The sequence below is a fragment of the Crassostrea angulata genome, chromosome 2, assembly GCF_025612915.1.
Source record: "Crassostrea angulata isolate pt1a10 chromosome 2, ASM2561291v2, whole genome shotgun sequence".
NCBI classification, from domain to species: domain Eukaryota; kingdom Metazoa; phylum Mollusca; class Bivalvia; order Ostreida; family Ostreidae; genus Magallana; species Magallana angulata.
This window is the reverse complement of record NC_069112.1, coordinates 30,812,085-30,827,806: the sequence shown is the minus strand read 5'-3', so window position 1 is coordinate 30,827,806 and position 15,722 is coordinate 30,812,085. Positions and strand designations below refer to the sequence as shown.

At 32.9% G+C, this 15,722-nt stretch overlaps 1 protein-coding gene across 1 annotated transcript; it reads left to right on the top strand.

Moving 5' to 3' along the window:
- The first annotated feature begins 97 nt into the window (after positions 1-97).
- Positions 98-13,013, top strand: LOC128173375 (uncharacterized). The gene is made up of 4 exons (XM_052839054.1): positions 98-693; positions 8,824-9,265; positions 9,567-9,782; positions 10,270-13,013. Exons 2-4 carry the CDS (start codon positions 9,098-9,100, stop codon positions 10,570-10,572), a joined length of 687 nt encoding a protein of 228 aa, XP_052695014.1. The 5' UTR covers positions 98-693; positions 8,824-9,097; the 3' UTR covers positions 10,573-13,013.
- Positions 13,014-15,722: the final 2,709 nt, after the last annotated feature.

Genomic DNA, 15,722 nt, shown 5'->3' with positions numbered 1-15,722 from the left:
CATTGTTTGCAAAGTGTATTAGACTGTTCAATATGTCGCGAATTTATTATTTTTAAGCGCTAAGCGTACGCAGTACGCAAAGCGCTTATTGGCATTGCTTTCCGGGGATGCCGCTTCCGAATAAGTGCCACCTATAATCATCTAAAATTATCTGATGACTCGATGTCTAATAATAGAATGCAAAGAAGTAAGTACTCGGCTGTAGCAATTGTGTAGTATCGGTGTTTAAGGCAAAATATTTCTAATTATTTGCATCAGCACACAAATAATCACGATAATATTTTTCTTTAACATCAAAGATTTAAAATAAAAGAATATTTATCAGTACAGTGCAAAGAGAATACGTAGTTTTGTAAACAACATGTTGCAATGGGGTTCCATACAGAAGTTCACGGGCTGTGATATCGGTAAAAATGCAAAATAATTCCTAGAACAGAACTGACAATACACGGTGGATTTCACATTTTGTTAATCAGATCGTTTATTAAAACATTTACCTAAAATACGATTACGTGATTAAACTGATGAATTTTTCTTAAAATATAACTTGCAACATTATATGCAGCTTTACCCGCGTAGTAATACACTATTTACAAAGGAAAGCGTGGGTCGGCATTTTGTAAACACAGCGCAACGACATCAAGATTGAAGCAAAGAAGGCGGGACTAATTCACACTTGACTTCACAGCTCAGGTAAATTTATAGATAACATTGCAAGTTTTCAAACAATATAGCCGTCGTTATTTGATTAGAAAATCGCATTCATGAGATAAGTAAAAAAGAAACGGCGTCGATGAAGTGTAAAGTAGTTCTAGCGAGCGAGTAAAGCAGTAGGGCCTACTGTGTAGTTTTTTTTATTGCAATATATTACAGTATACATTGTATTGGTAGTAGGACTAATTAGAAATGTGACTCTTTAGAATTGTTGACACAAAGCAGGAACAGCTTTAATGTGTTTAACGTTAGTGTTGCTATTCATGATATTGATCTGAAACAATTTTAACTGTCAAGGCCTATAAGTAGATTAGATAGTACTTACGTTGTTTATTCCATTGAAATATAGTTTAATATTAATTTAAAAACTGTTAGAAAACTTAGAATTTGATTGTCAAGATTAGTTCACTGGTTTTTCTTAACTTCATGTTGAAGTTCTTTTTTCACTCTGAGGTTAATTTGTATTGAACATGTGTATTACTGGATGGTAACCATATATATATAGATCTATATACAAAATTTACAATTCCTTTAATTGTTCATACAATCCGTAGTCAGCCAGGTGAGAAAATTTTAGAGCCAGTAATTTGAGATACATTGATATATTATTTGACATAATATTGAAAGGTATATGAACCTTGAGAACGTTTTTCCACTGACAAGATATTCAATGTGACAAATATTTGAGAATTTATGAGACACATTGTTCTGTTTGAAAAATGAGAAGCATGAGAATAACAAAATGAGAAACTTGAGAAATGAGATTACATGACAATAACAAATGAGAATTAGTGAATTTTTGAGATGCAGTGAGAAATACTTGTATTGACATTATCTTGAGATACTTCAATGATTAAAAATTGAGATTTGAAAACTTTTTTATGAGACTGTGTGTACGTCATAAATTTGTGAATTTGAATAACAATTTAATATGCATTGAACATTGCTATATATATCTGAAAACAATGAGAATAACTGAATGTGAAACTTGAAAAGTGACAAATTGTAGTATTGAGTTTGTGTTTAAAAATTTTAGCACTTGAAATGAACTGTGTATATAAATATATATAAAATATAAACAACAATTTGAGAAAAAAAAATGAAACATTTCATTTCCATATTAGAGTTTAAACATTTTCAACAACCTTCTTGAAAAATGACATGTAAAATTGAAAACTTGAGAACAGTCAATAAGTAAATTGAAATGCTTTGAGTACATAAAGCATATAAGTTTTGTTTTTGCTTATTGCGTACAAGTTTTTTTCTGTTGTCAGTAATTTTTTAAAATTTTAACACTGAATATGGAACAAAACATACCAATGAGGGATTTATTGGTTAGGCCATCAATTACTGTATGTGCTGATTTCTGTCAGGGTGATACTCGTTTTTCAATTTATTCAAGAGGTAGACAATGCATGACCAACTGTATCACTTTCATAATGGAATCATGTCTAACAGATGTAACAACAATTGGGAGGACAGACATGAACATGGTTTTAATTGCGGGTGATGTATTGTACAAGAAATTACAAAAAAATGGTCAATCTAATGAGCTGTTGCAGTTTTCTGATTTGCCTCAATTTATTATGTATCATGGCAATTGCTTTACCATAAGAGAATATAAAGTTACATATGGAAGCATGTCTACAGAAGGTGGAATAGATGGTTTAGGTTTGCCACTAGAGTCAAGCTTGAATGCAGTTTTTGTTGCTTCTCGGCAAAATGCATGCATTGTTATTTTTCATTCTGCTTCTATTGCAATTAAGTTTCATCATGAGTCTGGTAGATATTTTGTCTTCGATTCTCATAGTAGAGGACTAGATGGGCTATGTAAGCCCGAAGGACAAGCTGTGTTATCTGGTTTTGTATCTTTACAAGATCTGTGTTATTTTTTAAGAAACCTTTGTTTGTCATTATGTGGAAATCAAACTCTTCAGCAAGTGCAGTATGAAATGTGCTCATTTCAAATTAGTTTTGGAAAAAAGCGGAAAAGAAATGTGGTTGATTTAGATTATGTCTTGAATTCAGATCATTTTGTTGACACTCAGCAGTTAATCAAAATGAGTAGACATTTAGAGAAATCAAAGCCCTCATCAAGCATAACAGAGTTGTCCTTGGAAAAAGATTTGACAAAATCAGATGCAAATGTCTTGAAGATGAGCTTTCACCAAAAAGTATCTAAAGGTCCAATGTTTGTATGTTCTTGTTGTACTCAGACATGGTTTAGAGATGGTGTGCTAAAGGCAGAACAATTAAGAAAAACAAATTTAGGTTCAACTTGTTTGACTGGTTTCAAAAGTGTCAATGATACTGAATGGATTTGTCATACATGTCACAGAAATTTAAAGGCAGGGAAAATTCCATCGTTTGCTGTTGTGAATGGTATGGGATTTCCAGAAAAGCCTCCAGATTTAAACATAACAGAATTGGAAGAAAGATTGATCAGTCCCAGAATACCCTTCATGCAGCTTGTTGAAAAACCTCGTGGAGGGCAAAAGAGTTTACGAGGAAATGTGGTAAATGTACCATCAGATGTAAATTCCACAGTCACAGTGCTTCCAAGAACTTTAGCAGACTCTGAAACAATACAAGTTAAATTTAAGAGAAAACGCAGTTTTAAACACAGTGTGTTGCATGAAGCAATCAGGCCAAATAAATGTATTAAAGCATTGCAATGGCTCCTACACAATAGTGTTCTGTTTCAAAATGAAGGTATTTCTCTCAATGCTGATTGGTCAATTGAAACTGAACAGACAGATTGGCTAGGACTGCGTACAGAAGACAAGACAGACGATGGTTCTGCAGGTGCATCTCAACCTGAAGTCACTCAAAATCAATGCATTTCAGATGATGCAAGTTCAGATGGATGGACAGAAGATCAAAATTTTGAAAATAGACTCACAGGTAACACAGATACATTGCTACATCCCATTGATGTACGCTCGTTGTGTAAAACAATGTCATTTGCACCAGGTGAAGGACAGATTCCTCTTGGTTTATACCAAGACAAAAATGCTGAGTATTTATCCTTCCCTGCAATATTTTGTGGTCAAACACGTCCTGAAAATAAAGATCGTCAAACTCCAGTGCATTACAGCACTGTATGTAAGTGGGAGTTGAGAAGTGTTGACCGACGAGTTGCATGTTCTGTTCCAAACATCTTTTTCAAACTTAAGAAACTTCAGGTTAAACAGATCCAAGATAAGGTATCACTGGCAATGAGAAAATGTCAAACTGAAGGAAAGAAAGTTACAGTTGGTAATGTTCTAAACCCTGGAGATTTTGACAACATTGTTAGACTAAATGAAGGCTACCGAGTATTGAGAAATTTAAGAGGATCACCTGCTTATTGGGAAAGTGCAAAGAAAGACTTGTTTGCTATGATAAGACAACTGGGCATTCCTACCTGGTTTTGCTCCTTGTCAGCAGCTGAGAGTAGATGGACAGACTTGCTGAAATTTCTAGGAAAATTGGTCAATGAGAAAGATTACACTGATGATGACATTGAGAATTTAACCTGGCAGGAGAAATGCAAGCTGATAAAGTCTGATCCTGTGACATGCACTCGTTATTTTAACCATCGAGTCCAAGTTTTCATATCTGATGTATTAAAGTCATCGTTGGCTCCACTTGGAAAAATTGTAGATTACTTTTATCGTGTGGAGTTTCAACAGAGAGGTTCTCCTCACATTCACATGCTTGTGTGGATAGAGAATGCACCAAAATATGGAATAAATAGCAATCAAGAGATATCAGATTTTGTAGATAAGCACTCAACATGCCAGAAAAATGATGAAATTCCTAACCTGATAAATATTCAAACTCATAGACATGCCAAAACATGCAGAAGGAAAGGAAAGAAAATATGCCGTTTCAATTTTCCTCTTCCTCCCATGTCAAGAACTCAAGTATTAGAACCACTCACGGAATCAGAGAAAGAGGGGTATCAAGATATTGCAAATGTCTATGAAAGAGCTTGTGCTTTGCTAACAGATTTGAAGATAAATTCAACAGAAATGTCATTTTCTGAATTTCTGGAAAAATTGAACCTGACAGAAGATCTTTACATTATTGCAGTTAGATCATCTCTTACAGTTCCCAAGTTATTCCTTAAAAGAAATGTGGCAGAAATTCGTGTAAATCCTTACAATGATCTGATGATAAGATGTTGGGAGGCTAATCTAGATGTTCAATTCATTCTTGATGCTTATGCATGTGCAGCTTACATTGTTTCCTACATTTCAAAGGGACAGAGGGGCATGTCAAATTTAATGCAAGAATCATGCAAAGAAGCACAACATGGTAACAAGAATTTACAGCAACAAGTACGACACATTGGAAATAAATTCTTATCACATGTAGAAGTTTGTGCACAGGAGGCAGTTTACTTGATTTTACAATTGCCGTTGCGTTCAAGTACCAGATCTTTTGCATTTATCAATACTTCATTACCTGACAAGAGGACATTTCTATTGAAACCCTATGAAGTCCTGTGTGACATGCCTGAAAATTCAACTGATATTCAGTCTGACAATGCTTTAAAAAGGTATGAAAGGAGACCTAGAGTCCTAAGAAATTGTTGTTTAGCAGATTTTGTATGTCAGTATAATGTTGTATTTCCAAAGAAATGCAAACAACAAAATTCAGAGCAAGAATTTCTACCAGAAAATGAGCAAAATGAGTCAGATGATGAGGTCATGACATCAAATGATACTAGTGAAGAAATGAGTATCAGTGATGAAGAAATACCTATGGCAGATGGCACAATACTTAAAAAGAGAAATCAACCAAAGGTACTTCGTTATGTCAGATATAACAAGGATCAAGATCCAGAAAACTATTTCAGGGAACAGCTAATGCTATTTTACCCATGGAGAAAAGAGAAGGAAGATTTACTTGGAGCATTTGACAATTATGAGAATCACTACAATGAAAAAATTGACGTAATCAATGTCAATCGAATGAAATATGAAATGGACAATGGTGTAACTGAGATTTTGGAAAATAACTTGAAAGAAGTCAATGGTGATAATTATGTTGTGGCTGCTGAAGTTCAACATAACGAAGAAATTGATTCAAATGAACAATCAAGCAATCAAAGTACCGGTGTTTTCCATGGTTGTTTCAATCCGAAAGATATGGGATATGATTATGACTTAGGCTTAGATATTGGTATCACAAGAAAACAAATCAGTGATTGTGAATATCAAGTAAATTCACTGGATCAGAATGCATTCATGAGTCTTGTAAGAAATCTCAATGAAAAACAAAGAACTTTTTTCTATCATGTTTTGCACAAGGTTAAAAATGACAGTTTGCCATTTTACTGCTTTTTAACAGGAGGTGCAGGTGTTGGAAAAAGTGTTGTCACTACAGCTCTCTACCAAGCCATAACACGTTATTATTCCAAGTGTTTATCAATGTGTCCTGATGAAATTAAAGCCGTACTTTGTGCTCCTACTGGAAAAGCAGCTCACAATATTGGTGGTCATACAATACATTCACTGTTTTGTATTCCTGCTAACCAAAATTTGCAATACAAACCATTAGATGTGCAACAATTAGATACATTCAGAGTAAAATTCCGATCTCTGAAAGTAATATTTATTGATGAAATATCAATGGTTGGCAATAAAATGTTCAATTATATAAATCTGAGACTTCAGGAAATATTTGCAACAGAGCAACCATTTGGAGGTGTAAGTATTATTGCTATTGGTGATTTATTCCAATTGAAGCCAGTGTTTGATAATTGGATATTCCAACATTTAAAAGATGGTTATGGACCCTTAGCAACAAATCTGTGGCAAGAACTCTTCAAAATCTTTGAATTGACAGATATCATGCGACAAAAAGATGACAAATGTTTTGCCGAACTTTTGAACAGATTACGAGAAGGTAATCACACAGACAGTGACATTGCAATGTTAAATCAAAGGTTGACATCAGCAAATAATACATCAATATCATCATTGCCTCACTTGTTCACCAGAAATGTTGATGTAGATTTGCATAATATGCAGGCTTTTGAAAATGCATGTGATGGGCATAAATGTCTTATTCCAGCAATAGACATTGTAAATGGAGATGTTAATGAAGACACTAAGAAAAAAATTATTGATAAAATACCAGATGATCCTGCAAAAACAATGGGGTTATTTAGAAACTTGTACATTGCTGAAGATCTACCAGCTGAAATATGTTTAAATATTGATGTTGAAGATGGTCTGACTAATGGAACTACTTGTTTAGTTAAGAAATTAGATTTCAGAGTACTAAACTCAAATCGATGTAGCATAATTTGGGTTAAATTCGAAACCCAACAAATTGGGTCAAAAGCACGTACTAAGTATGCACATTTGTACAACGAAAATTGTGATAAATTGTGGACACCAATTCTTGAAATAAGCAGAAATTTTAATGTTGGTCAACATCGCGGGACTTATGTCATAAGAAGGCAATTCCCTTTACGTTTAGCATGTGCAAAAACCATTCACAAGTCTCAGGGATCAACTATGGTCAATGCAGTACTGCATTTCGGTAAGCGAAAACAAGAGCACATTCATTATGTTGGTTTAAGTCGCATTAAGAAACTGGAAGATGTCTACATATTAGAATTGAACGAAAAAAAAATTGCTGTATCCAGTGTTGTCAGTGAGGAAATGATTAGACTACGAGAACATTCTCTTTTGCATTCTTGTGTTCCAATTCTAAGTAACATTCTAGAAGATTTGAAAATTGTCTATCACAATTGCAGGTCTCTTCATTTTCATATTAAAGATTTGATAACTGAGAAAAATATGCTTGATAGTGACATTGTTGCTGTTGCAGAGAGTAGACTTGTGCAATCTGATAAAAATGATGAATATTCAATTCCAGGCTTTAGAATTTACAGGTTTGATGATGAACATAATCAAGATGCAAGAATTAGGACATGCAGAGGAATTGTTTTGTATTCTAAGATAGACTTTCAACACTTGCAGAGAATATCATTGGGTGTTGCTACTGAAGCAGTGCTTGCTTGTTTTTCTTTCTGTGGAAGAATGCAACAACTTGTCTTCCTTTATGTATCACCCCAAAAAGCAAATCAGACATGCCTTTGCAACATCTTGTGTCACTTGCTTGGCATTCTTGATGCTAACAACCCAATTATTATCATGGGAGATACCAATGTTGACTTTTTCAATCAAACTGCAATAAGTAAACTCCTTGAACAAAGACAATTAAGACAATTAATTGTGAGTGTCACCACAGATTATGGCAGTTGCCTAGATCATGTATATACAAATATCTTATCATATGATATTATATCTAGTGCAACTTTAGAGTCATATTTTTCTGACCATAAGCCAATTGTGACATACTTGTCAAAAGCATAATTTTTTTTATATCTTATGATGTAAATTTAAACAGTGCATTTCAGGATGTCATTGATTTCTTACAAATTTGTTGTTTGAGAAAACATCTAAGTTATTCTTATGTGAAAATGTTGAATCTGATTGTTCATGTCGCTCAAAATAGAAAAAACTGAATCAGATTGTTTTCCTTAACTGTGTTCTACCAGACACCAGTCTGTAAATTAAAGCTCTTTTTGACAGACACAAAAGTAGAGTTCCATAATGAAAATATTGCAGATATATTTGTAGCTAAAGACACTGATATATTTAGTTTGTATAGTTAAACAAATCTGAACTCTTCTTTAGATTTAGCAAAAAGAACATTTCAAACAGGATTTAGCACTGGAAACATGTATAAAAGCAATCCTAGGCTGCATTTTACAAAGAAACTTTATACTACAAAGTTGCTAATACTTCCATTATTGTGCAATGATCTTTATTAACAAAGTTTAAATAAAACCATCAATTCTAAGCTATTATGATTTCCTTTCTCAAATATTATTGGCATTAAAATGAACATCAAGTACTTTGTAAATTTTAAGCATTCATTGATTTGGTTGAAACTTGTTTTGTAAAACGCATCTCTAAATTTCAAATTCTTTCTCATGCAAATACTTAACTTACTAATAGTGTACAAATTATATGCTTTACCAACATGGAAGGATGTTTAAATATGGAATATTTATTTTGTTTTATTATCCTCTCATTTAAGGATGGCTCAGAAGACCATTTCCGAGTTAGAAGAATTACCAAGCAGTAGGCCAACACCTATTTCTGTGAGCCTAATGGCCAAAGTCATAAAAATTGGCCATGTAGCAAAGTTCAAAACCAGTAATGGGGAAGAAGCTGAGATGATAAACTTCAGTTTAGCAGACAAGTCTGGTGCAATCCTTGCCACCTGCACAGACACAAGTAAAGATAGAATGATCAAAGAGGGAAAAACTCTTCACATCAGATAATTTATCCTCAAGAACGGCAGAGTGGCAATGTCCCATAAAACCAAAGTCTTGGCAAAACCTAACATGGACATTCCAGTTGACATATTACAAAAAGCAGAACACCTCATTCTCCCTCCATCACCTATCAAAAAAGTAGAAGAGATTTTAGCATCTCCACTAAGATCAATCACAACCGTACAGGGACAGCTGTCAAAGGTAGAGTTAAAATTACAAATTACTTGGCAATCAACTCATTCTAATTCATGTACAATAGATTCACTTTCTGTGTTTAAACTTTAAGGTACATGACACTTATTTGGAGTAAAATTTTTGATATGAGTTTGAGTCAATATATACATAATGCTTCTTATAATTAAACATTTCACCAACTCTAGGCCCATAAAACATGTTCTGTCTTTAGTTATTTGTCTCAAACCTTTGCTACATGTCTGATGAATATTAATGTGATCTGCCACTTGTGCCATAGACAATTCAAGATATTCTTCTCTTTTACTAGATTGAATCTACTAAAACTGTGAAAGTGAATGGAACTGACACAGTTATCAGAACAATTAGTATAGAAGAAAATGGGAAAAAAATCGATGTCACACTTTGGCGAGAAATGGCGGAGGAAGACTTGAAAATTGGGCAATATTTGTCCATTTCACACTGCATGCTTAATGAATGGCAGCTACACAGAAGTCTGAACACAACACGTAATTCAAAGATTCAGGTAAACAACATCCCATCATTAGGCAATAATCAAATTAAAACTAATTTTTTTTCTTGAACTTCTTCATGCAATAATTTTTCTTAAACCATTATTTCAGAAATTACAGCTTATAAACATTTAGAATTCATCAATGTCACTGTCAGTACATGCATTGAACATTTTTTTTTAAAGAATTGAAATTTAACTTTCATATTCTTGTAATTATATAGGAAAGTTTATTTTATTGCTTACATTGATTAGTGTTATAGCCAAATTCAAGATACTGAACACTTTCAAAGTTAACTACATTAGTACTTCTGATATGGAGACGATACTTGTGTTATTGTGATGTATATACATTAACTTGCTCTCTTTCCCTCTATTTATCATTTTTCATAAAAAGTGTTTTAGCTAACATAAACTGCTTGATACTCATCATGACATAAAGATAATTTACTGTAAATTTTTGGCATGTTTTTGCATTAAAATTACTGTAAAAAAATTATAGATAATTCAACCACTAACAACAACAGTGAGAGGAAACATCGACTCCATAACACTCAATGACATTGCAGTGGAAATTGCCCTGAAAGAAGATTCCAAAGAAGAATATAAGGACTTCTCTGTTGACTTGGCTATCATCAGAAGTGTATTCCCAGATATTCTTCAAGTAAGAGTTGAAGACCTGGAGAACTACCTCCTTCAGAAACTACCAATTCTAGTTGAACTAATTGTTCAAGGATCGAATGTACAAAACATGCACCTGATTGAACGACCAGCTGGATGTATGGACTATGATGCTGAACAGTAAAGAACCTACAATTATAACTCAACACATTCTCAGACTGAAAATGTAACTGAAATATTCTGTCATGACCATGTACACATAGTAAGGTAGTGTTGATTAATTTGGGGGAAAAACATTTGATCCTGTCCTTTTGTTTTGGATTTTCTGGTTGTTTGTATCAAAATTTTGATTTACATTCACAATGTCTCATACTTTAAATATGCTTAAATATTCAACATATATTGCATATATGTTGCATATATTGATATGCAAGTCATGCAGCTGTATTTTGGATGGTTAGTTATGTATTGTAAAAAATGCAACTGTATTTTGTACGGGTACTTATATTTCGGATTTTCTGGATTTTTGCATTAGAATTTTTCATTAATCCTAAGATGACCCATACTGTAAATATGATGGAAATATTTTTCCACGAGAGATATAGAAATGCTGTTGGATTTGTAAATCATGCAACTTTATTTTGTACAAATATGTAGTTCTATATTGTAACTCAATCAACTGTATTTTGTATCGGTACTTTTGTTTTGGATTTTCTGGGTGTTTGCATCAAGATTTTTGTTAACTCTCACAATGACTCCTACTGTATATATGGGTGAACTATTTAGCCATGAGAATGTACAAGTATATAAAGTAATGTTTGTTTTGAGAGTTATGCAACTGCATTTTGTACGGGTAGTTTTGTTTTGTAAGTCATGCAAGTGTATTTTATACCAACAGTCTTGTTTTAGATTTTCTTGATGTTTTAGTTAACCCTCACAATGACTCTTACTCTAATTGTGTTTGATATGTTCTGCCATGATTATGTACAAGTAAATATAGTAATGTTGTTTGATATCTATGTCATACAAATGTATTTTGTACAAGTAGTTTTGTATTGTAATAATTGCAACTGTATTTTGTACCTGTACTTTTGTTTTGAATTTTCTAAATGTTTGCATGAAGATTTTGATTAACCCTCACAATAACTCAAACTATAAATGTGCTTGAAATATTCAGCCATGAGTATGTAAACATAAATATAGTAAAGTTAATTGATTTGTAAGTCATGCAACTGTATGTTTCACATGTAGTTTTGTGTTGTAAAATATGCAAAAGTATTTTGTACCGGTAGTTTTATTTTGGATTCTCTGAAGGATGCAGTAAAAAATGCAACTGTACTTTGTACCTGTACTTTTGTTCTTGATTTTCTGAATGTTTGCATCAATATTTTGATTAACCTTCACAATAACTCAAACTGTACCGGTAAATAAGCTTGAAATATTCTTCCGTGAGTATGTAATCAAAAATATAGAAAAGTAAATTGATTTGTAAGTCATTCAGTTGTATTTTTTACAGGTAGTTCTGTTTTGTAAGTTAGGCAACTGTATTTTGAATAGTTAGTTTTGTTTTGTTAGTCCTGCAACTGTATTTTATATCAGCAATCTTGTTTTGAATTTCTTGATGTTTGCACAGGTATTTTTTACGGGTAGTTTTGTTTTGTAAGTTAAGCAACTGTATTATGAATAGTTAGTTTTGTTTTGTTACTCCTGCAACTGTATTTTATATCAGCAATCTCGTTTTGAATTTCTTGATGTTTGCATCAAGATTTATTAACCCTGACAATGACTTGTACTGTAAATATGCTTGAAATATACTGCCATGAGTGTGTACAAGTAAATAAAGTAATGCTGTATGATTTGAAAAGCAATCTACTCTTAATTTTCAACAGATTTCCCTGTGTAGTTTTCATTTTTTATTTACTTTCGAAATTCCATTGGGCTTTAAAACATGTACTTAAAATCCCTTAACAAAGGCAAACACTATTATTGTATCTGGAATATTTTGACATTAATATGTACATGTTGTGTAACATTTTTTTTAGTTTATATAGTAGTTAATTTGCTATAGTCTTTAAGTTTTTTTGCATGTAAGTGATGTACATATTTCAGTCTTTAAGTAGTCAGTGGATCTGCAAATCATTTGTGTAGATTTCATTGAGACTTCTCTTTCTTGGGTTCATGTTCATTTTGGTTTGTCACATTTTTGATGTACATAAACTGCAGTAATATATTCAAAAACGCAAATCACAGTTACCATTCATTCCAAAATTTACTTTATACCATTTTATCGAAATGACACCCGTAATCTTTATTAAATTTTGTTAACGTACAAAACTTAATACAGTATGCCTATTCATTTTCTATGCATTTCAATTAAAAACTGTGTCAAACTACATTGTCTGATTCTTTGTTGTTGTTTTTTTTTGTACTGAAGTTCGAAAACACATAACCAGCAAGCAGTCATAATTAATGTAAATCATATACATGTATACGACTATTTGACGGATGAATCTATGCCTGGCAGCAATTTTATACTCATCTTACAGATTTCACATCTGAACTTGCTGTATCTATAAAATATTTCTTAAGCTTTACATATAAAATTAGTTTCCATCCAAGATTAGCGCTTTTCAGTACTTTCAGTACTTTGATTTATCTAACCTATCTTAACATGTTAACAAAATATATTCACGTAATGATATCTACCAAAGATATGCCATATTACCTCTATATATCTCCCGAATGTTTTGTATTTTTGAAAGCTATTCCATGAGGGCAATCAAACGGTTATTATTATTTTTTTGCTCTCTCCCCGTCGTTCTCTGTTGTGGAATCGCAATTGTGTACGATAAACACTTCCCGTAGCCTGTTAGTAACACTGCTAAACAGTCCTTGCTGTCTTAATTGCACTCTAACATCTCTTCCTATTCTTTTAAAGCTTTTTAACTTCAACCGGGTTGATTTTAGAAACACGAATCTGATTGACTGATTCTGAACTGTCTTTTCATATTTGAAAGGTCCAACGTGACCCTGCATGGGATTTTGTTAGATGTTTGAGAAGCGATACTAGATAGTTATGTTGATGATATTAACAGGATATATGCTGAAGTTGGTAGAGGTAATTTTTTAATGTTTTACATTAGCTATTATCATAAATATGTGGAGTTAAAAGTGCTATTTAAAATAATTAAAACACTTATTAAGTTTATAGAAGGTGAACTTGATAAGTTGCAAGTTCCAGTGGGTGGTGATCAGCTAACCAGGGTACGACTTGAAGGGACAAAATCAGTAAGAAAAGGTGCATATACTGCTGTTAAATGAATCGATCAATTAAATCCCTGAATTATTGAATTATATTGCACCCTTTTTCAAGATTTTTTAAGAGTTAAAATGAATGATATATTACTCTAATTTACTTCCTAGCTAAAAATGTTCTTGTATCATGGAACTGAACGTAGGATTATAATTTAAAACAATTATTTTACATTTATTACCGGTTTTTGTTTTCCAAAGAAATTATGCAACGTGATTTTTTATCATTGATATGATGAACAAAGTCAAGGATAAAGCAACACACCTGAAAATGATCATCCAGAGGAGCAATGACCATGAAAAGGTTAAAGTTCAATTTTGATTGGGCAGTGGTCAGCCTAGAAGTTTAATAGTGCAAGTTTATGCAGGAAATAACCATTTACCATCCAAATATACCATCATAAGTGAAGTACTCATCACTTACGTGATAGATGTACTTTCAACAAATACCAGTTACAGTGAGAGAAGTTAAACCACTTTCTGATGAACTGCATAACATCATAAACTTTCTCAACTGTTTTTTTAATGTTTCTTGTACATTGCACGTTGCAATTTTAGAAGGTTATATATACCTAACCAATATTACCCCGAAATATAAGATGCCGCTCTTCTACTCACATTCTTCTTTTTCGAAGTACATTAACGAGTGCATTATTGACTATGTTCTTAAAACTGAAACGCTATTGACACTAAAATGGCACTGAAAGTTAGGCCAGCATCTTTCATTAGCCCAACTGGATAGCTGGGACACAACAAAGCTGCTGATATTGAAATAGAAAACAAGGGTAAAATGTTTTAATTTTCGCCCTTGTTTTCAGTGGGCGATTTTAAGAATGGGCAAATTCATATGTCTCATATTACCTTTCTTAAAACACAACCTTGTGTTGACGTAAATAAAACCAGCCAAAACTGTTTGCAAGCGTAAAATGGTGAAAATTACATGGGGCAAAAACAACCCTGTGTAAAGAATACCGTTGCATTGAAAATTTTGTAACTCATGGCAGATTTATTTACAGAATTTTCAAATCACTAAAGAGTCTGGATTTACAGTGATGATAGTAACGTCTGTGAATTGTAGGTCATCTATAAGTTCTTTGATAGCTGTTGGTGTCGCTGGTGCTATCATAGCAAGATGCACAGTATCTGGTGTTGGAAAAATACACATCAGCTTTAACAACTTCTTAAATGCTTTGCGAAATGACAGACCCCCCCCCCCCCCCCCAAAAAAAAAAAAAAAAAAAAAATAAGTATATAAATTAAATGTTTAAAATGTTAATTAGGGCCCCGCAAGGATTTGCGGGTGCCCTATAGTAATCACTCTGTCCGTCCGTCCTTCTGTCCGTCCGTCTGTCACTCTTCTGTCCACAAATTTCCTGTTTTTTTCTAATAACTTTTTTTATGGTTGCCTAATCAAGTTCAAATTTGGTATGGTAGTTCAGTAGGCAGAACTACATATTTTGATGCTAAGTTTGGTTCTCTATGTCTTCTGGTTTGGAGCTGGGGTGATGGGGTAGATTCCTAACTATGCATAAGATGAATGGGCAAAGAGAGATAACTGCTGAGAATGAATGGGCAAAGAGAGATAACTGCTGAGAATGTTACCATTGTATACATGGAAGGCTGTGCAATATTTGTCCTTTGGGATTAATTAACCTTCCACAGGAAGAAAATCCTAAGCTTTATCTTTATATGTCACATTGAGAATAATTACTGCACTGCCTGTGTCTGCAAATGAACTTTGTTTTGAAGTTAAGGTCAATTTTGAATGATGTGTAGTATTGTGTACATTCTTTGAAATATGGATTCAAAATATAATATTCATATTTTATTTTGGTTAAAATACCAAACACAATGATTTATAATAATTTATTGAATAGAGGCAAAGCCTAGGTATCATTGCATTGGTATCAATTCTTTGTTTTTTTAACAAATTTTATTTCATCCCATGTTAACCCACTTTATCCCGTGGATATGACTCATTGGATATTTTTTTGATATCCCACAGTTGTGACTTTACAATGG

Coding starts and splice junctions, on each gene's coding strand:
- LOC128173375 (XM_052839054.1), top strand. CDS start 9,098: ATGTCCCATAAAACCAAAGTCTTGGCAAAACCTAACATGGACATTCCA. Junction 9,266..9,566: donor TACAGGGACAGCTGTCAAAG/GTAGAGTTAAAA, acceptor CTCTTTTACTAG/ATTGAATCTACTAAAACTGT. Junction 9,783..10,269: donor CACGTAATTCAAAGATTCAG/GTAAACAACATC, acceptor AAAAAATTATAG/ATAATTCAACCACTAACAAC.